Source organism: Uloborus diversus, chromosome 5 (genome assembly GCF_026930045.1).
Source record: "Uloborus diversus isolate 005 chromosome 5, Udiv.v.3.1, whole genome shotgun sequence".
NCBI lineage: Eukaryota > Metazoa > Arthropoda > Arachnida > Araneae > Uloboridae > Uloborus > Uloborus diversus.
Genome location: NC_072735.1, coordinates 47458562 through 47484381, shown reverse-complemented (window position 1 = coordinate 47484381; position 25820 = coordinate 47458562). Strand labels below are relative to the sequence as shown.

The 25820-nt window shown below is 33.5% G+C and overlaps 1 protein-coding gene across 1 annotated transcript in view; it reads left to right on the top strand.

The window, feature by feature from the left end:
- Positions 1 to 3131: 3131 nt before the first annotated feature.
- LOC129222903 (solute carrier organic anion transporter family member 74D-like) overlaps positions 3132 to 25820 on the top strand; it is a 36660-nt gene continuing 13971 nt past the window's right edge. The window contains exons 1-5 of the mRNA XM_054857464.1: positions 3132 to 4209; positions 5968 to 6054; positions 12589 to 12774; positions 14343 to 14507; positions 22943 to 23138. Of these exons, the coding sequence (XP_054713439.1) occupies positions 3345 to 4209; positions 5968 to 6054; positions 12589 to 12774; positions 14343 to 14507; positions 22943 to 23138 (1499 nt within the window). The 5' untranslated portion in view covers positions 3132 to 3344. The remainder of the gene's footprint in view (positions 4210 to 5967; positions 6055 to 12588; positions 12775 to 14342; positions 14508 to 22942; positions 23139 to 25820) is intronic.

Below are 25820 nucleotides of genomic sequence, written 5' to 3'. Positions count from 1 at the left end.
CGTAATTGACGCTGACAGGAAAAATGCTCGTCTTTTAACGATTTATTGTTCAGGAACGACTGATTTTGTTTTTGAAATACAATGTCGACATGGATTTTTGTTCATCAACTAAATTTTGGGAATTTTCGTTGCAAGTTTCGTTTTTTTTTTAATTATTAATATTATTTTTTAAATTCAGTTTGTGTACTATGTATTGAAATACCACGTTTGAATATTTTAAATTTCTTCATTGAAATATCAGGGGTGCCCACCTAGGAGGGGTCATGGCGCAGACTGCGACATTGAAATTTTTAGGGAGGGTTGTTTTGAGGGATATTCTTCAACTTTTTTGGGGGAGGGCTCTTGATTTTGGCGGTGGGCGGGGGAGGGGGATTGGGCTTCGCGATATTTAGGGGGTGCGCCATTGGTCTTAGGGGGGGGCACCCCTGGAAATATCGTGACATTCAGATTGTACTAAGGTAGAACGTCCAGATATTTCCTCAGAATAATTTCCACGCAATTCTTTACAGTAATTTCTTGGTTTTTGGTTTTCAGAAAACAAGCGTTGTTTTCAAATATATTTCAATCAATGAACATGATTGTTAAAAAAAAATTACAGCTGAGATCTGTTGACAAATAATGTTACGAAAACGATGCTAGTCTGGATTTTAGGCCTGGGGGAAAATAGTCTGTAGGCAGTTCTGGGTGAAATAATCTTTAGTTTTGAATTGGTTGCAGAATTAATTTTTTTTATTGAAAGCGAATTTTTGATGGAACATTTTATTTTACTTTCGTTTTCATTCTTCAAAGAAACATAAAGCCTTTTGTTTTTTTTAATCAAATTTTGAAGAATAATGCAAAAAATTATTGTGTTCAATTGGAAAACCGTAGACTCATTATTAGTAATCCTATGTTCTCTAATAGAATCTTGGTAAACATTTTGAAAAATCAAAAAAAGTAGTACGAGAATTAAAATGATAACCTGCTTGCAGTCCTAAATCTAGTGAAGTAGTTACAAATTTGTAAGTTTTTCTTCTTCATCTAAATACGTTTTTTCCCCTCATTAGAATTGAAATTACACTTCTTTTTTTTTTTTTTCCAGGATCTCTAGCGCAGCGAAACCTCGGAAAATTACTTCTGCTTCTAGAAAGTTGCGCCATCTATGGAGTGTAACGAAAATTAATAGCTTTAAATTTATTGGAAAATTGTAAATTCACTTTGTCTGTTTAAAAGTCGGCAACTTATTAATCACCAGAGGAATATGATTTCTCAAGAAGGAGGGGTGGGGAGGAGAGGATTCAGAATGCCAATAAGAATTCGTTAAAATGCTACTCTACTTAAGATAATAGATAAATGTTAAATTATTAACTTTGTCGTAAGAAAATCATTTCTCTCTAACAGTAATAATTTTTATCAGTTTCACCATTCTGAAAGGAAATTAATAATTATATTTTCAGACTGTTTTAATGCACGTTTACATATTTTTAAATGTTTGATAAACATAATTCGAAGAGACGAGGATATTATGGAACATATTTACATTTCAACAAATGACTAAACTAGTTTTTGGATCAAAATTCTCAAATCCCACCATGGACGTACAAACTGTAATCAACCAAAACAACATTTTTTTCCTCTTAAAATACAACTTTAAAAAGTTAAAAAAAATTAGGTCAATATGATTATGAAATCGATTCAGGAGATTTGGAATAGGTCGTTAAAACCGTTGAAAAATTTCTAAACTTAAGTTTGTTTTGTCTGGGAAGTTCTTTCTTTTCTTTTTTTCAATCTCTTAGCTGATTCTCTATTCCACTTTAAATGGGGAGCAGGTTTTTAGAAGGAGATTTAACTCTCAGCTGCAGTGCACCCCGTTTTATACAAATACAAAAGTGACGACCAGCAACAGGCTCTGAGCTCAGCTAGCCTAGGGTCCCCTAGCTCCTGGTCCTAGTATTAAATTAACTTTTTGGGAGGGCGGAAATTCCCACTTTGCCGAACGGAACCTCAAACTTCGCCAAATGATAAAATTCGGGTATGCACACACATAGGTACATAATATGAAAAGATATCTTCAGAAATTGAAAAATGAATGTCCCCAAATTTGCAGAGTTATCAGAAAAAATTGCAGAATAAAAGAATTTGGAGAGGTTGTCCATCGGGAGAAGCCCTGCCACATTGACTTCCGCTTATTTGAAGGTATAGCGGCTTATAAAGAGCACGAAGTATGTTGACATAAAAACTTTAGGGACAATGTCGTCAGGATTGCTGAAAGAATGAGAATACGGACTGCCAAGCATTTCATAAATACACGATATGTCGTCTTCATCAAACTGATGGACAAAATACTGTTAGCTGAAAAATGACTATAGTGTGCATTGTGATTAATATCAATGTCCAAGTCACATGTGCACTATTAGGTCAAAATGTTTGAAAAATTGCCTCCTATAAATCATTAAACTTTTGAAAATTCCAAAACACGATTTTTTTTGTTTTGTTTTTTCAGTAGTTTATAAAACAAAAACAAGCCGTCAGCTCTCACTACATTGTATCATTGGAGTTTGAAATCCTTTCTTAAGTAGTACACGAAATTTCTACGCTAGAGCTACTCCAAAGAAAGCAAAAACCTCCGTACATTTTATTCCATAATATCCTTCCTCTCATGTATATAATTTTAAAAATTACTTTTACGTGAATGAAACGTGATTGTTAACAAAATTAATCACAATGAGAAAATAATTTCTAGCTGACGGGTCTTGTCGTAAGATTACAAAAGTTTCAAGGTTGTGACTCCAGGATTTAGGAAATAAATGCCATATTAAAAAAAAAAAAAAAAAAAAAAAAAAAAAAAACAAAACAAAACAAAACAAAACAAAAAAAAAAAAAGATGTAAACCGGTGTCGACACATTTTTTTAAAAGCTCTTTTATCACGATAGAGTTGTCACTTATATAAGAGTGTTTCCGAAGCCTACGTATTGCCTCCATCGGAGCGTTTATTTTAGCTTTTTCATTCATAGTTAGTGATTTTCTTATTCATTTTCAGTTTGAAACAAAGTTGGCGTTGGCGCCTTTCATTACAGGAATTAAACTGTTTTTTGGGACAACTATTTCAGATTGAAATGCAATTCGAGAAAAAAAAAATCAAAGAAAATATCTTAAGAAAAATCATAAAGTTAGACTCAAGCTTCGAGCACCCAGTTGGATTATATATTTCGCGAAATTTATTTCATGTTTCAATGAAACAGATTTTTCATTCATCAAGATAAAGAGCAACTTAAGAAAAGATAACGAATTCAAAACATATCAAAGTTCGGTTTGTGAATGAAATTTTTAAGAATAAAAAAAAGAAAAGTGTTAAGTAAATAAAATGTTAAATTTGACTGGAGGAAAAGATAAAAATGCAACAGAAGGAAACACAGCCTTGGAGACCGGAGCTAATAAATCAGATAATAAGGACGAGGTAAGAAACGAACTTTCTTTTCCTTTGGAGAGTAAAAGTGAAGTTTCTAAAGATTCTGCCGTTCCACAAATCAGCTCTGAAATGACCAAGACAAAAAAATTCGATAACGGTTCGGTAAACCTTTTGAAGAGAAATAATGATGCCGATAATTCAGATGATGTCATTTTTAGCCGCTATGATGATGTCTCTGACAGCTCTGAAGATACTCTCTGTGGAATTGGGAGTTTCAGACCCCAATGGATTCAGTCTTTAGCTACTCCAAAAATATTCCTGCTCCTTTTTTCAACAACTGGCATTGTTCAGGGCATGTTCTTTGCCTATCGGATGGGTGTGATTTCGACTTTGGAGAAAAAATACGCTTACACCAGCAAGGTAAGCGGTTCCATAGTGATGGTGGAAGAGGTGACACCTGTTTTTTTAGGTGCTCTTCTTGGATACTATGGTAGTAAATGTCATCGATCACGTGTCATTGCTGCAGGAATGTTTGCAAGTGTGTTTTGCAGTTACGTTTGTGCTCTCCCATATTTTATTTATGGATCTGGTGCTGATTTGTCTTCAATGATGGTTGAAAGCAAAACCACTGACGACGTGTGTCTTGCTGAGTTCAAGACAGATATGTGCCACAAAGATGGAAAATCGGCAAAAGGTTTAGTTGTGTTTATTTTCATGGTAGCGAGTTTTTTTCAAGGATTTGGAACGATTGCTTATATTGCAGTTGGAATACCGTATTTAGACGATATTACAAAAAAGAGAAACATCCCTATTTATTTAGGTAATAGAATCTTTTTTATTTTTAGTGATTTATTTTGTAGTTCAGTCTCTTTATAAAATATATTAAATAAAAATTGGCTCATATTCGACTAGGTAAGTTTTTGTCACATTAATTATTTGCTTTGAATTCGATGTCTACAGGCAGGTCCGCCAGCTGAACAACCAGGGGATTTTGAGACGCAAAGGATAAAAAAAAAACGTCCACTTACTTTCATGTAAATAAATTATTTTTCTTAAGCCAAGGGAGCACTTGAACCCCCTTATTTCCCTAAATGACGGGTCTTCCTAAAGGTTTGCCATAATTTTTAAATATTTTTTAACAGTTCACCTCCTTTTAACTACTGATGTTTCGGATATCCGTATCAGTATCCGCGGATATCCGAGGGAAAATAAAGATATGTCCCGTATCCGTATCCGCTACTTTTTTGACGGATCTTAAACGGATCTTTTCTATTCTAAAAATTCTTAAATATTTGAATAAAAGACTCTTAAATTCCGTTTAAATTAGGTTATATTCCCTATTTAAATTACAAGGTATTATTTCAAAAGCCCATTTGTACCCCTCGTTCCAAAAAGAAACGGGAAATAAGTTTTAAAAGTGTATCTGTGTGCCTATTTCTGGCATCGTAGCTCCTAAACACATGCGCCGATTTTGATAGTTCTTTTTTTGTTCAAAGGGTGACTTGATCGAAAGAGTTCTTAGCTTGGTCTCGTTTTTGCAGAGAACTTGAATTACCGGAAGTATCAATAAAAACCGATTTAACGTATTTCAGAATTAGTTTAGTAAAAACTTACCCGTACATTAAAAATATTGCCCCAAATTCAAAGAACTAAGTTTTCTGCGTTTGATATTTGTTTGGAATTTCCAAGTTATATACAGTAAAAGCTTTATCGTATTAAGGAAATTTTAAGTGCAATTCAAAGCCTTTATCCTCGTGATCGGTAGCTATTTCATAGTCGGATAAGGAGAAAAGATCAATGATTAAAAATTTCTATCCGCTGTCAGTTCATATTTGTTAACAATGTGTGTTCTGACCCGCAAAATCCATCTCAATATCAGGTCGGCATGCTTTTTTTTTTAAATTTTTATTTTAATATTAGTTTCTGTTATTGATTTGGGGTTTCTGTTATTCTTCATTTTGGTTTTTTTCGGCATTCTTCAAAAAAAGTGAGACTAAATTCTCTATTTACTGTTTGTAAAGGGGGTCCCGGCTCTGTTATTCTGTCGGTTGGAGTAAGTTGGGTGGAATGGGACAGCGCTGCATTTATGCTGAAATAAAATGCGAAAAATATTTCTAGACTGTCCAATAGTAGCTTTGCACTCTTGCTCCTGTATCCTACATCTACCAGCAAGCGCTAGAGATAATTTATCACATTCTATTTAAGCATTAATGCAGCGTTAACCCGTTTCCTCCAACTCTCCCTCAATTTTAACGGATTTTTTTTTTTAAGAGTAAATCATAGTCTTAGTGATATTTTCGCCGCAGATGACATTTTTTGAAGAAGCAGTGTGATTATTCCGACAGAAATACCTTCCGTAACACATTAAACACTTGGATAGTTGAATTGGGGGGAAAAAAAAATGAGATCCGTATCCGTATCCGTATCCGCGGATCTTGACACTAATGATCCGGATCCGGATCCGTATCCGCGGATCTATATTTTTGACGACCCGGCACATCACTACTTTTAACTGAACCCTTTTTTACTTAAAATGTTTCTACGTGTGTAATGTATTATGAATTTCTTTCCATATCAGCTGTCACTCAAGGACTACGAATTCTCGGACCTATATCTGGATTTCTCCTGTCTTCTATTTGTCTTAAATACTATGAAAATCCACTGGGTAAGTATTTTCCGAATCATTTTAGAAGAGAACGTATAGACGTATAGAATCATCTTGTGTTAAAAGTAATGAAAAAAAAATGTAAAAGAAAACTCAAATTATGTTCTGTAATGAATTGATGTAAAAATATTTTCAATAACGATTTAAACTAGTTACATATGTTTTAAGATAAATTCCAGTGGATTATTTCCATAGTTTTCCTCTTCGAAAACTTCTTTGGGTGCGTTATTTAAATCATAGAAATATCTTACCAATCATAAACTTGCAATTTACATTGCATTATTATACAATAATATTTGAAACGTTAAAGAAAAATGATGGAGAACATTGTGAATTTTGATTTGAATATTTCAACGTAGAAGCGTTAGTTAAATATATTTTTTAAAAATGTTAGTTTTTAACATTTTGTTTTAACTATAGCTTGAACAACCCTCACAGAAAACTTCATTAAAACAGTTTAATGAAAAAAAAAAGAAAACTAAGTTTAATTGTGAATCAAATGAGAAAACTACGCAAAATTCAACTTTTTGTGGACGCCGGTTCACTGAATCACTTATTTATTGAATCAAGCAGTTTATTGAATCAAATCATCAAAAACAAAACGAAATCCTGCTTCATTGAATTTGCCGCTTTATTGAATCAGTCGCTTTGTGGAATCAAAATATTTAGAACAAACGTGATTCATATAAGCGGCAACCACTGTAAAACTGTATAGATCTTCCTTGAAAATATGTGCTCGACTTATGTTGTAAAACTTTTTCGATTATTAGCACTTCAATTACGTTGAAGTATTTATGTTTAACAGTATGTCCTTAATTTACGTTATAGCGTTTTTCTTTTTAAAATAAATTGTGTTTTATTTAGGTTGTTCTTTCATTTTATCTTTTTTATTAGTCCAAAGCATTTTTTAGTAAATTTTAAATGATTCGAAGTTTTACGAATGAAATAAAAATTCTACTAATTACTTAAGATTGATAGATTAAGATTACAATGTTCTTCATTTAATCATTAGTAATGAAATAGCCTAACAACTACGATTTTTGAAAGAATGGATATTTTTTTAAACAAAATGTACAATAATGCATGTATTGTAAAATGTTGTGTCCTACAAGGATTCTCAGGTTACTTTTATTTATTATAAACGTATTTGTTCGTTTAGAATAAAGGCTTCAACAGGTTCAAACGAAATAAAAAAATACATATTTTTTTTAAACGTCTGAACGTTATATTTCTATAACCTTAATTCACACTAAAAAGTATTAAGTTAATAAGTAGTTATCATGGGCGCCCATATGCAAAATTTTAAGGGGGGGGGCTCAGATATTTCATCCATGGTTTAGCAGGATATTTTCCCCGCAGAAACCGATGTCAATACAGATAAGGGTTATTAAAATTTGATATTTTTAATAACTTATTCACTGCAGGCTGGAGAAGATCTTTTTTTCTTCATTTTTGCGAAGAAAAAAGTACTAAAGCAAGGAAGTTCTCAATCAAAAGGGGGGGGGGGGGGCTTGAGCCCCACCTTGCCCCCCTATATGGGCGCCTTTGGTAGTTATACGATTTCTTGATTACAGCGCAGAAATGTTCGGTAGCGAAAGTGTGAATTTTAGCTAATTGGTACAATTATGTAACTTATTCCGTTTAAAATCAAAGAATATGAAAAATTAAAAAATTTAAATTAATAATAAATAAAATAAAAGACTTATTTAATTATAATTTTTTCGCTGATACGAACCGCACAAATGAGCAATATAGAAAATGAACCAGCAAGAACAATTAGGATGATAAAATGTATTTTGAAATCAAATAATGTGTAACAATAATCGTCATGTATAGTGTACATTTATATGAAAGGGCCATAAGAAATAATTATAGTTGGTTTAAACCTAACCTGATAGCAATGTGAAGGCTACACAGATCCTGATCACATCATTATGACGCTGCCAGGTTAGGTTTCTCCCTACTTAATAGAGTCACATAATATTAACTATGCCCTTTTTTTGCACATTTTGAAAATTATAAATCGTGCATTAAGTTGTACTAGGACTCGACCGATGCATCGGCCAGGCCGATGCATCGGCGCCGATGGTTCAACAATTTAGCCATCGGCATCGGCGGCCGATGCTAACTTGCAGGAAACATCGGCCCATCGGCCTTAAAAACATCGAAAAGCCGATGGAATTGACCGATGTTTTTGAAAAAAAAAAAAAAAAAAGGACCTTTGTTGTTTTACTTTTCACTTTTCAATACAAAGTAAAGGAAGTTATTGCACTGCACGTCAAAACAAACTCGGGTGAAAAGTTTTAAAAGGGTTTTTCTGCTCAATGTTAATGATTATTTTGAACTCTATTTTTTACGACTATTTTTTGTATTTCCGAGAACACTTGCGTGCCCCTTCTCCCACTCCCCCAATTTCTGAAATTAAACTCTAGTTGTACTTCTGTGTTGTTTAAAACTAACACCATTCATGAAATTAGAGATTTTTTTTCAGACTTTATCTATATTTTAGGAAGAATTTAGAGTATTAATGTAAGAAATTGATTAAATATTTGAAGGGTGACATAATTCGGAAATCAAAGGGCTTTTTGAATTTTTTTTCAGAAGTGCTAAAGTAGATTCAGAAACTCTTCCGAGGCGTTAGTGGTAGCAGTTCTATACTAAAAAAATGAGGCCGAACTTGGGGCCGAAGTTTAACGTTGTGAGTTACTCCAAAATCAGAGGGTGACCCCCCCCCCCCCAACCCACCCTCGTCGTTTCAAGCATTTATTAAAGATTTAGCGAATATTTATTTTGGTCAAGAAATGTCATTTTAGGTATTTCTTATACTTGTTTCACCTATATTTCTTAATGAGCCATCTTTTTTGCATCATTAATAGTGATCGATTTCTTTTTCTGTTGTAAGTAACTATTTTTATGTATTTATATAAAATCAATGAATAAGTTATTTTCGTTTTCATCATATTTTTTATAATATGTTATAGAAAAGTTTCATGTATTTTCTATTATGCAATTTTTTAAATTTCAGAAAATTATTGTTAAATTGAAAAATTTAATTTGAACTTGTTTGTAATGCTTCATAGAAGATTAAACAATCAAATTGTTCAATATTACGTGTGCAAACATCAGATCAAGTAGTATATGTATTCAGTTATTAACTTGGTGTAAATATTGAGTTTATTTATTGTGGCTGCGTTTTAAGAACCTCGCTCTTTTCATGGTTATTTCTTTATTCCTCAAAATTTATGTCATTGTTATAGCTTTTATGAAAAATGCAAACTTTTCTGTTCATAAATTTTAAATAAGTATAAAAATATTCCTGTTATGATTTAATATTGTACTTTATCTGTTACCCATCAAACAATTTGATGACTAAAAAATAACTACGTGCAATCTTTTCACTTTAATTGCGTAATTTCTTGACGGTTTCATAGTTCTATTCTTAATTTTTTTTGAATGATTAAACAACATAATTTAATGTATTTTAACTATGTTTAGTGTACCTAAATCCATACATTACACTATTACTGAAATCTTAATTATATGTTCAATTAAAAAAAAAAACGAATCAATTGGTTATTAAATAGTCTCTTTGATTTTCTTCCTTTTTTTTTTTGGCTGTTGTTCTTTGTCTTCCATCACACAGCAGTCAAAAAAGGAGAAGCATAGCTAATACCCTATACAGATTATACGTAGTGCGATCCAGAAATTCGGGGGACAATCTGTATAAAAACTTACCTAGAATAATTCACATTACCGAAGCATATCCACCTTCAAAAAGTCACCTTGAGGGACCATGTACTTCTGCCAGTGTTCATATAACTTTGGGAAACACTCCTGGAAGCCATTTTTTTGCTACCTTCTGTGATGCAGCTTTATCTTGTCCTGACAGAAGAAAGCGGCGTCCATGCAAATGTTTTTTTTTTGCTGGGAACAGGTAAAAGTCACACGGAGCTAAGTCCGACGAAACGTTATGTTATTTATTTGTCATATCAGAGCATTGACCAATCGAACCGTGCATCTTCAACATGAAAGTCGACTTCTTCCCCACGATGAAGTTAAAGCAGCAGCGCAAGAGGCCTTACAGGAGTTAGCGATAAATGTCTTCTAGGAGTCCTTCTAAATGCTATACGAACGTTGGCAGAAGTGCATAGTCGTTCAAGGTGACTATTTTGTAGATAGATGTACTTCGGTGATGTGAACTATTCAGGGTAAGGTTTTATACAACTTGTCCTCGAACTTTTAGATCATACTACATACGTATGAGTTTTCAACTTACTATTTCATAAAGTTTTTGAGTGACGCAAGTTTACGCGCATAAAGACATCACAAGAGAATTTGCTATAATTAACTAGGAGGCGTTCAAAATGGATATATTGGTCATCTATATGTTCTTAGGTACATATGCATGTACAGATGTGTCGAAAAAACTCATGAAGTTTAAATTGGGTGATCGTAAAATAGAAATTTAGGTCGAAATCTTTTTTTTTTTTTTTTTTTTGTGATTAAAATTCCTAATTCGGAGCAAGGAACTAAAGTGAAATGAATCAATGATCCTTTAAATCCCTGACAATCTTATTAATTTATTTCTGTTAGATTTTTTTTTTTTTTTTTTTTTTTTTTGCCATCGGCCAACGCATCGGCCATCGTACATCGGCAATCGGCCATTTGGAGGAAAACAATCGGCCATCTTTGAACAATCGGCCAACAATCGGCATCGGCCCATCGGCCAAAAAATGCCATCGGTCGAGCCCTAAGTTGTACATTAGCATTAGTATCCCAAAGACCCCTGTACTTTCCAATTTGCTTGGATATACCGATTTGGAATGAGTCTATGGAAACTTATTTACATAAAACAAAATACAATATTTTTGCAATGAACAACTTTGAATTCTTACAGAGTACACACTAATAGAAACACAATTCTAAAACATATGATACATGGCATACATTATATTAATACATAACATTCATCTGGTTGTACAAGAGGTAAATTATTTTGCTCCATATACAGGGTGTTTCAAAAGAAAGTTCACATTTGTTTTGCTTATTGCGCAGGCGCAACTATTCCGAGAGAGCAAGAAGTAGGTCAATCGGTAGCCTGGCTCTTGGGAATTTAGTTGCTATGGAGCTTTTCGCAGGAGCGGACTGTGCGTTGTGCGTACGTGAGTTTTACAAAAACGGTAATTCGGCGACTGTAGCGCGTAGAAAATTCTGCAATATTCGAAATTTTCGTCACTTAAATGATGCGCCCAGCACTCTAGTCATTGGGAAATGGGTCTAGAAGTTTGAAGTGACCGGTTCAACACTTGAAAACCCAAAATCCGGGCGCCCAAGGTCTTCGAGAACGGTCGAAAATGTAGACAGTGTTACTCAGTCTGTTCGTGACGACCCAAACCTTTCGATTCGGAAGCGTGCTGTTAGTTTAAACGCTCATAGATCATCAATATTCCGCATTTTACACAAAGACCCCCTACAAAATTCAGTTGGTGCGAGAATTGAAGCCTCAGGATGCTGGTAAGGGGCTTGACTTCGTAAACCAGATGATTGAGCACTTTCCAACATTTACCAACACCTTGTTTTCAGATGAAGCTCATTTTCATCTCAATGGACATGTAAACAAGCAAAAGTGCCGCTACTGAAGTGCAAGCAATCCAAAACACAGACATCAAAAACCCCTAAATTCGCCTAAAGTCACCCTATGGGCTGCGAAGTCGGCGCGAGGAATTATCGGCCCTTACGTTTTTGAAGATGAAATGGGACGCACAGTTACAGTGAATTCCGTGTGTTATGTGGAGATGTTAGACGACTTCTTCGTGCCTGAACGGCAAAACTTTCCTGGTTATAACCAAAACACATGGTTCCAGTAGGACGGAGCAACTTCACACACGTCCAGCAGGTCTCTGCCACGAGTTCGTGCAACTTTTCCTGACAAATTGATCTCCAGGAGAGGTGACATAATTTGGCCTCCACGCAGTCCCGATTTAAAATCTATGAACTTTTTTCTGTGCTGTTAAGTCAAATCTAAAGTTTACGCCGCCAACAAACCGACTTCCCTGTCACAATTAAAAGGAAATATCCGTCACGAAATGGCAGCCATCACGGAGAATACCTACCGAGCCGTCATGGGCAATTTTAGTGCTCGATTAAATGAATGCCGTAAGCGCAATGGTTTACATTTGGCCGTCATTTTTAAGAAATAAATTGCAAAACAATGTATTTTAATATGTGATAAACATTTTTTCAATAAACTCCTTTTAAATCCATTTTTTAATTGTGAACTTTCTTTTGAGACTCCCTGTAGTTCTCAAATTATTTTTTTCATGTTTTTTAATTACAAATCGTAGTAATCGCAAATGTTTTGGCATCAAATTATACTTTAATAGAACTAAAAAGCCAGACGCCTTAATTATATTAACAGCTTAGTCTTATTTATGCTTTTGAAAGTTGTTTTTCAGAATGACACTTGGAAAGGTAAACCTGACAAATGGTATCATGTACATTATAAGTATAAGTTTGCATTTTTCGTTCTTGCAGCTGATCCCGGATATGGACCAGAAGACCCACGTTGGATTGGAGCATGGTGGTTGGGATTCATTGTGCAAGGAACTTTGCTTTTTATATTTACTATTCCTATGCTTTTCTTCCCAAAACAACTTCCAGGGAAAAAAATAGTTTTTCAAGAAAAAATAGAAGGACAAAGTTTTAAGTCCCATTTATTAGGTAATTTTTTTAAATCTTAATTTTGCTACAGAAATTAAAGTGAATGAATTTACAAAGTAGTTTAATTGCTCTAATTCAGGTTGATTTTTGTACCCTGTAGTCGTATTTGCATCATATTCACTAACCAAATATTAAAGGCTTCGCGAGTCAAAAATGACTTTGAAAATGATAATTGTCATTCGGGGTAAAGTTTTTCAAAATAAGGAGGGGTACGCATATCATCACGTGATGTGGAAAGAAACTCCTCTTGGTTTGGGGAAGCCTAACCTGGCTGCATTGTGAAGACTACGCAGATCATATTCACATAGTTAGGACTGCTACGTCGCGTCGTTACGAGGGTTGTCTGAACTCTAGCATCATCTCGATATTATGTACAAAAACAGTAATTTAATAGCTCATAAAAAATAGAAAAATAAAATTTCAAGTTACATTGGTTTGTCATAAAAAAAAACCGCCTCAGTTTCTTACAAACAAAAAACCTACTAAAATAAAACAAAAGGGAATGTCTTCCATTTGAGATAAAACGTGGGGATTATTTGCAAAGCGGATGGGAATATTAATAAGCATATTTTTGTTTTCGTTCATTCTTCATTAAAACAAAACGAAAAAACAATCGGAGCTATCTAATCTCTTTTTTGAAAGACTTATCTTTAGGTAATGGACGAAGACATCTTCTTCCAGTTTCGTTTTCTTTCTTTAGAACGAGCATGCATTTTGCACAGTATAAATTGAAATATTAACCGCAAATTACAATTAAATAACATATATATATATATATATATATATATATATATTCCAAACACATTTTGCATTTATCAGCTTAAGTTTAAGGAACTTTATTTTCAGACATTTAAACGAGTTTTTTTCTTTCATCCGTGACATATTTATTGTTAAAAATCCCTTATTTTTCATAAAATGATATACAATTTATGGTATAAAAGTTTTAACTGAATCTAGGCTTCAGTAGATACTTCCAATTGCTTTTAAATTTCAACATCAATAGGGTTTTAAAATATTCGCTTTTCTAATGCGCGGATCAAGTTATTCTATGGAATAATGCATACTCTCTGAATATATTTTTAATAAATGGAGTATATAAACATAGAAAATAAACTCCAGTGAGTAAAAAAAGCCTCAAAAAAAAAAAAAAAAAAAAAAAAAAAAAAAAAAAAAAACATCTATTAGCTCTAAATTTAAGTTCTTGAGAAAAAGTTATGGTTAATACTGCAACACATTGACATTTTTATTGGTGTTTCCGGATTTTGTATAAAAATTTATGGTAACACTGCACGTCGTTGAAATTTTTAAAAAGTGTTTCCGAATTTGTTAGAAAAAGTTATGGTATTACTGCAAGTCACTGAAATTTTTAATTGGTGTGCCCAGATTTTTTAGAAAACGTCATGGTAATACTGCAAGTCATTGAAGTTTTTAATTGGTGTTTCCGGATTTTTTCTTCATTTTATAAAAGAGTTATTCTAAAGCATGTTTCAAAAATATCATCAAGTTGAAACCTATTTTACCACTTTTTATCAGTAAGTAAAAATGACTTTTGTTTTAATAATTTGCAGGATTTTTTTCTGCGTTAAAACGATTGGGAACAAATTTTCTGTGTATTTTTCTCTGGTTGAACACAGTTACTAGCATTCATGGAGGTATAGGTCATTTTATGATGCTTCCCAGATATATGGAGCAGCAGTTTCGGCTATCGGCAGGAGATGCAAGCTTATATTCCGGTAAGATATAACATTTTACATTTTTTTTCATAACAATGCATATCTTTCAGTTTCTGTTCCATCCCGAAATAATTAGCAAGAAGTTCTACCAGAACCAAACAAACCTACTTTCTCGTATGCCAGCATCTGTTTTGTAACAGATTTTGGCATACGTTTTGTAACACTATTTTTCTCTAATTGCGGGATTTATATTTGCCTTGAATTTCTCCGTAGGTGCTAGTGTTAAGTTTTTTTGAACTGTTGAAAATTGAACGAAAAATTGTTCGAATCAAAAAGGAAATACGGGAGTGAGTTGTTCTCGACAAGATCTTGCGAACAAAAAAAAGTTGGTTCGAATCGAACTATTCACTCAAAATTATTAGGAGAGGGGAGGGGCCATGCAGACCGACAGACATTTTCCCCCATCTCAATACATTACTTTCCAACTTTTAATTTTTAGATATTTATCGAATTATTTTATTTATTTTCGACTTTTTTTTTAGGATGCATTAAGCCATTTTTCATGGTGTTTACTTCTTTCGCTGACCTTTACTGAGAAAGTAGGCTAAAAAAAATTTAATTGAGATTGAAATGTTCCTATTGGAAAACAAGCCCTATTTGAAGTGACAGAAAAGTACCTCGACAAATAGATTTAGCTAAAGTCAACGTTGAGTAACCATTTCCTTATTTTAAACTGTCTCTGTCATATTTTATTAGTTTATCCCGTTTTATCCAAATTTATTTATTTTTTCTTAAATTTGAGAAGAATGTTATGTTTAAAGATTGATTAAACCTTTAACTGTCCATAAAATAGGACAGTGGATAAAATGGGTTGATTGCATTCATTGGTATAATGCGGAATACTTTTAAACTATTGTAGATTCATCCAAAAATAAGAAAAAAATAATTATTAACTATTTAAAAATTAATGATTTGACTGGTAGAGTATGACCGCGAAGAGTTGACCCTTGGCCCTGCCCTGTTTCAGAATTGTCCATTTTCGTGAAGGGGCAATACGGAAAGAAAAGTTAGAGAATGGAATTTTGGAAATGTGTCATTGGCTCAAGAGTTCGAATACGTCAACTTGAAATTTAAGAAATAAGCTAAAGAAGGAAAAGATTTTAATTTTCTTCGGTCAAGACAGATGTCTCATTGGACAGGTCACACACTACTTAAGTGGGTGGGTCTCGGTTTTACTTCTTTCAGCAGCCACTGACTGGAAACAACAGCGCCTCCTGTAATTAATTGCAATTAAAAATGGCGAGAGTAGGGTTGCAATAAAGAATGCAAAGCTTGTCCTTTTTTCATTTTCGCCAACTCAATGCAGTTGTTATTGCGACGTATCTAAGTATAGAACTTTTTTTTTCTTACCGCCAAAATGTTGCTAAACTCGAAAATATGGTACGCATCCTTTCTTCCTTCTTTACCTGTTTTAAAGAATGGACTTGTTTTCTCAAATGATTGACAAGGGCCATTTGTTCGCGGTCAGAGTATTTCTTATCTTTTTGGGTAACTTTTCGTCATGTTGTTTTATAATTTTCTGGAATATAGTTTTCGATTCGTGTTTGGGTCTCGATTTTACTTCTTTCAGCAGCCATTGGTTAGAGACAACAACGCCTCCTGTAATTAATTTAAATTAAAAATGGCGAGAGTGGGATTGCAATAAAGAATGCAAAGCTTGTCATTTTTACATTTCGCCAACTCAATGCAGCTTTTACTGCGACAGGTCTAAGTATAGGAATACATTTTTTTCTTATCGCCAAAATGTTGCTAAATTCCAAAATATGGTACGCATCCTTTCTTCCTTCTCTATCTATTTTAAAAAATGGACTCGTTTTCTCAAATGTTTGACAAGGGTCATTTGTTCGCGGTCAGAGTATATCCTATCATTTTGAGTAACTTTCTGTCAAATCATTTTTCTGGAACTTAGATTTTGATTCGTAACAGTGAACGGGTCACGTGGATTAACTTCATTCTCCAATTGTGATTCGCGGGCCGTTGGTTGGGCACCACTGGCCGAGAGTCCTGAAAGATACATAGATAACAGTTGTTCTTAAAACACACCAATTAAGTATTGCCAGAATTATCTACTTTTTTTTTTAAACTAGTACCATTTCAAATGTTTCTACCTGCCTCATGTTCCAACATATCCTTCTCTCCCTACCTACTGAAAAAAATAGCGTGTGTCTAAATGGATTAAGCCTGCTACAAGTAACACTAGTCCATACCAAAAATGCATCCGGTTCAAAAATAACAGTTTCTGTAGCATTTTGCCTCGATAAACAGGAAAATCACCATGAAAAGTTGAGATTAGCTTTAGTTTTCAAGATACAGATACAACTAGTATAGTGAAATCTCACTAATGCTTTTTTTTTCCTGAAGGATTAAAGAACCTCCCTCCCCCCCCCCCCCATGGGACTAACTATCTTTTAAACTTCGACCCCTGGCTAGAACATCTTGCAACATAAAACCGAAATTTACTTCAAGAATAGACTTCTCTTTGAGTTTTGGGAAGAGAAAAGCCCAAAATGATCCTCTAGTAGATTCGCCCATTTCTGTTTTCACCCATGCTCATTCTGTTGAGAATATAGAAGAACTTCGTGAAAGTTGTGAACAAAGATGGTTTTCCAATATCTTAGAGGGGGGATTTCCAAGATATATTGAAGTTAAGTTTAAGGAGAAAATTTTTAACTGCCCTTCAAATACGCGCAATTTTAAAAATCACTGTTTCTGAAAAAAAAAAAAAAAAAAAACACCTAAGAAGCCTTTAAACTTGTATTACAAGTGTTTCTAAGCAGCAGAGAAGACGAGAACTAAAAACGGTGAAAAAAATCCCTACGTAAGTTTTGTAACCATTGATAAATGGTATGTCTCTTAAACTCTATTTTGTTCACATCATCCGAGATATCTTGCTTCAAAACTGTGAAACTATAAGCGATGAGCATGAGGAAAGTTTTCACCAAGATAGCTTTTCAATGGATCGCATATATCAGAGTCAACGGGCTGAGTTAATGCTCACCAAATGCTGCTGAACTATTACTAGTAATGGTTTTTCTTTAGCATACAAAAATCAATAAAAAATGAAGCGTTAGCACCAATAGGCCAAAAATAACCTCTGCTTTCGTAAAAATTAAACATTGCTTAATAAAACAAGACTTATTTAATACATTAATTGTGCAGGATGTTTTTCTCCTTTTTAACTTAACCTTCAAATCAATGTGTTGTTGCTGTGCATTTTTCTCCAGTGGGCTTTCATGTATCTTGAAAACAAGAGTTAATAAAACAAATCAACTACCATATTAGTTTTTCTCGATCCAAAATTAGTAGGAATTGACTATTTAAAACCAGGATGCAGACAAAAAGTTATTTTTTGTTGACTAGTGCAATCGGAGATGTTTTCCTTCACAGTCTATAGAAAATCTCTTTATTAAGTGCAAAGCCTGAACTAATGAAAGCATTGAGAAAAACATACAATAAATTCCCAGGTTCGTGAATGCAACTTAAAACCACTCAGAATTTTAGAGGAAGTATTCGGTATTAGTAATGATTGTGGTATGCGAAGTATTCGTTTCCTTTTGGAAAGTTCCTGATTATTTTTTTTTATCCATAAGAAATGAACCTAACGGGCTGCATCGATGCCGTCGCAACACAAAGCCCAAGCGCTGAAAAATGACGTCACTCAATCTAGGCAACCGGATTATGTTGGCGCTTAATATTGGCACGTTTTGATTAAACTTTTCATTGTTGAGAAATAAGTTGATTTTATTGAATTGAAAAAAAAAGATAAATAATTGAAAATGTATCATTTTTTTTATTTTTTTTATTTCTAATGGCAAGATTTTATGACAACTGCAGATACAAAAGTACAGTTGGATTAAGGATGTAAACAAGTGGACAAAGATACAAAAATATAAAATAATAAAAAAGCATGTGTAGCAAAAGTCTATGAATCCAAAAGGCCCCTGACCTCCCAGTAACGGTCCGCAAGAGAGCGTTTGGAAAGAGCAGGGCAAATGACGAGATAGTCAGCATCCACGATCCGTTACAGATCACAAAGACTGCAAGAAAATACTTTAAAGTTTTCTATACATATTAATATATGGATATTTATAATTATTTTTAGAGAGAGTTATTCTAACTTAATTTTTTTAATGAGTAAGGTTTTACTCATGCCTGAAAGTTTTACAAAAGCGCAATTTGTACTAGATTTTTGGATCTAAGTTTCTTTGACTAGCCATTAATTGTTCGGTAATATCGAATTTAAGTTGTCTACTCTATGCATTAACACTAAACCTAATGGTATAGTGCACCACTTTCAACTAACAATTGTTTGGCGCAGCATAGCCTATTAAGACAACCCAATTACCAACCAACCATTACAGTAAAAATGGCAGATTTCCGATATTGTTGATTGTTGGTGTAATTTAAAACTTTACCAAGTTTCTTGGAAATTGTTTAAATGGGAATTTTTTCTTTTTTACAAATCAAACCTTCAAAAACCTTTCAGAGCCAAAAAAAAAAAAGGGTCAAGCGCAGTTAAAATTTTGTCAAAACCAAAATTTTCGTTGAAAGCAGAGAATGTAATCGCGATCATGAAATTGCGTCAAAAATCTCTATCTCAAAGTTTTCCAAAATGAGTAACCCAAATTTGGTGGCTTTTAAAATTATACAAAAACACGCTCAATTATGCACTTTTAAAATTTATATTACGACTTCATTTGTTTAGTTGACCGATTATTTTACATAAATAAATGTTTTAACATTGTTTTCCGGCATTTAAAATCATGCCGAAAATCGTGCTTTAAATTACTAGCGCAAGTTCAGAAAATTTGAAATCAAGCCAAAATATTTTGTTTGCAAAAATGCTTGATTAAAACCAAAGTGTAACTTTTGAAGAAAACACACACAAACACACACAAAGAGAGAAGGAAAGAAAATAAGTCTACAAGCGGATTTTCCTAAAACGCCGGTAGCAAGTTTTTGGTGAGATTAATTGTTGGCGAGACAATACGTCAGATAAGTAGCAAACTTTTGAAAACTCTACCATAATCATAGATTATATTTTCGGTTTGATAAAAATTACAGTTTGTTAATTTATTACTCTAAATGCTTCAAATATTTCATTTTCTTTAAACAGGTAATCCATGAACTTCATCTCATAGCGAAAATTTCGGATACGAGTTTTGGAAAATGTATAAGTTTAGCTAGTTTCTTTATTTAACTTTTGAATCAGTTGGTTAAATTTTAAAATAAAGTGCATCTTTTACCAACAAGAAAAGAAATTTTCAATTAGACGAGCATTGTCCGTGTATAAATATTTTAATTCCACTAAGAAAAGCTGAATTGTACTATGCAGTAAATTTCAACTTGTTGTGCTGTCAAAGCATTATACCGCTATATTTCATAGTCAACTAATCCGGCAACTACCTGGATTCTCATTTAGTGCTTAAGAAAAGTTACTTTCATGATTATGACAGAATGTTATATGACAAAAAATATCACAACTGACTTTTAATGTTTTAAATACACTCCAAATCCTTCAGAAATAACTTTGTTTGGCATATGCTATCGAGCTTCATCATAAAATAAGCTGGAATATGCATGTTAAGTGAAAATAAAGTTGCCTAAACTTGGTGACGTACTGCTTAGCAACCAATTCAGTTCTTGGGCTTTCTGTTGCGACGGTAACGGCTGCATGGATTAGCATCGCGAACCACAGATGCTCCGCGAGCAGTAGATGGGACGCCACTGATTTATAATATCACATAGAATTTTACAATAATTGAAGAGCACTTGGAGCAACTTTAAAATATCTTCCAAACAGTAGGGTAGGGTGGCCCAAAGCGGGTATGTCTTCGTATGCCCCCCTCCTCTCCATGGTGTGGAAGCGGCGATGCATTCATATGTCGGGTTTACCCGAACACCTTCGAGTTTTAATCAGTCCCAGAAAAAAAAAAACATTTCTAAAAAAAATATGTTTCATAACTTGTGATTAGTGGAAGACCAGCATATTTTTTAATTGTCAATAATAGTAGGAGAATTGGGGCAAGATGACGAGCCGGGTACGATGACGAATGTCTTAATTTTTGCGTTTTTCACTAGGAAACATCATTAACTGGATACTACTGACTCTCCTATCGGCTGTTCGTTCATCAATAGTATAAGGACGGTGAAATTGTCATATTTGTAGTAGTTCTGAAGCTCTGATTATTTATTGCTGCTACGTTATAACTTTTATGCATGTGTAAATAAGCTCTGCTAAAGATACAAGAAGAATAGATTTTTTATCTTTAGTATTTATGAGTAACTTAGTTTATATACTGCCTATTACCATGAATAAATGTCATTTAATTGTCTTCCTTTATGGCAATGAAGACGAATAAAAAAAATAGTGTTCAACCTTTTTCAGTGTTGTCATCTTGCCCCGAGCCCAAAGTCATCTTGTCCCAGTACTGGGGAAAGATGACGATTTGTTAAGGTTATGAAAAAATAAAAATGCCCTTCATTTATTTCATTTGAAAAATTTAATGGTACTATATTTAATACTACAAAGAACCACTCTAACAGCTCATGTAAAGGAAATTTTATTATCCTTAAAAATAAATTAATAAACAACAAAAAGTGTTAGCATAGTCATCTTGCCCCGGTGTCCCCTACGTTATTCTGACACCGTACACCTACAAACTGCGATAGTCATTTGATTTGTTCCTTTTTTAAATTTAAAGTTATAATTATTGAAATAAAAAACGTGCCTTTGGACAAAGCGGGTCGGGCAATGTGGATATAAGATTTAATCATATATTTATTTATAATTTCTTGACACATGTGCTTATTTAAATTTTCTATTTCAACAAGATAAGTAAAACTTGAAAAAGTTATTTTTTAGGATGACAATCAATTATTTCTTTATGTTTTACAAACAAATGTGCTGACTTTAAATTAGATAAGTACAACTTTTTAATATATTTTTTTTATAATGACAGGTAGCTAGTCAATTATTTTGATTATTTATAACTTCTTATTTGATCGGCAAATGTACCAAATCCCAATTAGTTAAGCTTACCTGCTTTGGGCCTCCTGGTAGGACAAAGCGGGTAAGTATTTGTAATGTTTGATAAGAAATAAATATAGAGTTTGAAATAGTACAAAAATCACTTTTTATTTTGAAGTTCAAGAATCCTCCTAGGAAATAAAACCAAAATTGTTGCGATAAAAATTCAAAAACTACAACTTTCGAGCGTTCTTCGAAAAACCTACCTGCATTGGGCCACCCTCCCCTATACTGTAAAAGCACTTATTTTCGCGAGGTTATAGTTTTCATAATTTGGGCGAGCCCTTACCTAATCGCGAAAATATACGCTTCACGAAACATTCTTCCTGTCATTATTTACTTTGTTCATATAAAATTCACTTAATTTTGAGCTTGCAATATCACCGATATCTTCATTTTCATGAAAATTATGTAGGTGAAAATGAGTGCTTTTGCAGTACTCAAATTCATTGAATGTTTCTATTAACTGTGTACATTATTGCCAACTTTTTTTAAAGAATTAAGTTTTGAAAAGTTACTTCATAACCATGCCGGAAGGTAGTGGCGGCTCGTGGGAGGGGCCAGAGGGGACCCGAGCTCCCTCACTTTTTTTAGAAGACAATAATTTATAATTTTTGATTTATTTTCCTTTTTTTGTGCGTGCGTGCTTGAAATAAAAAAATGGATTGTACGGTATTATCCTGCATATAATCCGCCGATTATCTGTTAAAAAGTGTAAAAATTAATGAGGTGCAGATTATACGTTGTCCAACGCATTGAACCTCAATATTTACAGCAGGATTCGCAGAGACCGTTACCCTGCCTGCATGCTGTTTATTTTACGTAGCTTGAATGTTCTTACGCGATTCAGGCTATGTAAAATAAACAACATACAGTAAAGGAAGAAGCCTTCCTTTGCACAAAATTAGACCGTTTGCTCCTTTCTTGACTCTTTGTCTTCAAGTAATTAGCGTACTATAACGACAATTTGGAGAAGAAATCATTATTTTTAGAATTTTTCTTATATTAGTTTTGAATATACCTTAAAAGTTATTACTTCATTACGATTTTAATCTAGTTGCTAATATGAATTTAATTTTATTCATTTAACAAAAAAAGAATGTTTAAATATTTAAAAAAATGAATTTTTTTTAAACCGGGGGGGGGGGGGGGGGGGGGAGGGGGTGCGAGTGCACCCATGATCTGGTCCCCTCACTTTTTCAAGGCACGAGCCGCCACTGCCGGAAGGGTACAGTACATGGTCTTTCTTGAAGAAAAATATAATATGAAATTCGAAGTGGGGCAAAATTAAACGGAATGACTCAAAGTTATCCGGAATAATTATACTTCTGATGAATTTTCACTTGTGTTTATTAATATTTATAAAAGGAATGGAAAAAAATGCATAAATAAAATCGCCCTTTAGGTCCTCCAGGACTTATAGCTGTGATACTTTCTCAAGTGACTGGTGGTGTGTTTATCTGGAAGTTTCGACCAAAAGTCAAGACAATTATTATTGGAATAATAGCCTTGGAGTTCATTTCTTGTGCAGGTTGCCTTCTACTCATAATACCACGATGTGAAAAAATTGACTTATCAAATAATGGATATAACGCTGAAGGGTAAATAGATCATAAACTTTCGCTTTAATGACTGTCAAAATAAGAATCACTCTTTTTTAATCGCGTTATTTAAATAGATGTTTATAATATAGCTACAATAATAACGCATTTATTTTGCGGATCTATGGTCCATGGTTCTAACAATGTGTTTCTGAAATATTTAGAGCAAAGTAGGGCCATTCTAGCCAGAATGGCCCACGGTGGACTATTATTTTTTCACGTCAGAAAACAGTTGTGCTATTAACACTGTCTTTCGACATTGTGTAAAACTCTGAGTAGTTATAACTAGTTAAAAAATCATCTTGATCTTCAACTAAGGGATTCATGAAATCACAACTTATTGTTTGGCGTTATGGAAAAATGTTATGAATTACTTAAAAAAAAGAAAAAAAAAAAGAAAGAAAGAAAATTAATTTGAATTTTGAAATTTTGAACTCAAATTATGTTTTTCGCAATCACGAACTGCGACGAGACCCTACTCATTGGAGTTATTGTTTCTAGAAACCGCTCCTGTCCCCCCAAGCCTGCCTCTCCTCCTGGGCGGTTACGTGTACATAGTTGTGAGTGTAAGTGTGTACGCTTGTTTGTGTGCGTAGACCTGTGTGTATGCACGTAGGTATGTGTGTGAAGTCGTGTGTGTGAGCGTGCGTGTGTGTAGGACATGGACGCCTCCGACCAGGAGAAGCGGATAGCTCAGGACCGGAGCAGCCGCGCCGCCTGCAGAGGCCGGTGGGCGGTGGTGCAGGTGTGCCTGGTACAAACTGAAAAAGGAACCACAACGTCAAGGACGGTCAAGTGAGGACAATAAACAACCGTGATTGCTCAAAAAAAAAAAAAAGTTTTAGGCACCCTTTTAAAGTTACCTTAGCCAGTAAAAAGGGATTTTTTTACAAGCATTAAACTAAATGAATTGCATAAGGTAGAATTCATGTCAATTCAACAAAGGCTGTAACATGATGGTCTCGATTTTTTTTTTTTTTTGAATTTAACATTTATGTTAAAATTCATAAAAAAAAATTAAGAAACGCTTTTTTTTTTGTTTTGCCCAAAAAAATTCCCATGCTGAGATACAGGCCGTCCAAAGATGGCGGTCCTGTCATGATTTCTCACTTGGGATTTTCGTCAAAATCTTTAAAATACAGTCGACTCCCGCTACAACGCGATTCGAATTACGTGAAATGGCTATAACGCGAATTTTTCACAAGTGACGGATTTTTAGAGAAAACCTGAATTTTTTGCCCACAATAGAAACTTTTTTGGAAGGAAGTATCAGCTTCGTTATTAGCTGCTAAATATTGAATTTGTGAATTTTATTATATATCTTTAAGCATCATTGACAGCCAGAGTTCCCACACCAAACTAGTCTAGTGCATCAAATAACCACTCAGCATCTTTCGTTTCTTTTTTTTTTTTTCATTCTAAATATGAAAGTTGATGAAATATAATGGCACCTTAGTGTCGCCTTCTTTTAAAGTTTGTGAAGATGGGAAGAAAAAGAAAGTTCCTGATAAAAAATTTAAAAAAGGCTAAGATTCTCGATATGCATGAACAACAACTAAACGTCGACCGTAGTGCGGCAATATGTAGGCTGAATTTTCCATACGTACAATGAAAAGTCAAAACAAAAAGATATCCGTAAAAGTTTAGAACTTAGTTTCAATATTGAAGCTTGCAGAGCAGTCTAGCAAAGTAAATATTATGAAAATGGAAGCTGCTTCTGCATTGTGGATTAATAAAGAGATCAGGAAAAGGAGATGTTACCACAAATTGAAACGTTTTAAAAGAAAAGGGGAAGCAACCGTATTAAAAGTATTAGATAAGAATAACGATCTGATCATGGAGCATAAATCATCAATATCTTCATTTTTTAACTCTTAAATATTATTACTGTATCTACTGTACAGTACTAGTACAGTGCATCATTTTAATTTTACTCCATGCTGTGCGTACAGTGTTAATTTATTTTATATCTTTCATTCCTGTTGGTCATTCATTTTGTGCATCTTAAAGTATTTCATGTTGAAGAACAGTTATATTATTTTTTAAATACAGTAAAAGTTCAATTCTTTATGCAAGAAACTATAGTGTATGGTTAAGGAATGCTTTAGAGCAGTTTGAGGGGTGTTTATAAGTGTCTAAAAGTATTTGGTATGCTTTCAAAATTTTGTATGCATATATTTTTCTACAACGCGAAATTTCGACTTACGCGAGGAGTCTTGGAACGCATCCCTCGCGGAAGTCGGGATTCGACTATACATTATCTCAGGAACGGTAGAACATATTTTGTTGTGGTTTGTTTTATTTAAAAGGATTTTTTTTCGTTTAAAAACATATGCAACTTTTTGAAATATGTGCTTTAATTTTTTTTCCACTGTTATTTGAAAAAAAAAAAGTTTTAAAAATAGTGTTTTTGATTTTTCTCAAATATGTCAATTTCAAACATTTTCATTTTTTTACAGTTTATTACCATTAATCACTACGTTCCCTGAAAAGGAGAGCTTTTCAGTGAATCGGCTGGAAACCGCGTTCTAGTTTTCACAAAAAATAAAACTCCTGGATGAAGTAGAGACTCAAAATGAAAATTTCGCTATATAACTTCATTAAAAGTGTTTTCTGGCTACTTGTTGCGATTTTTTTTTCTTTGAATTTTCAGATCTGCGATTACGTAAAAAGTTCCTTAAA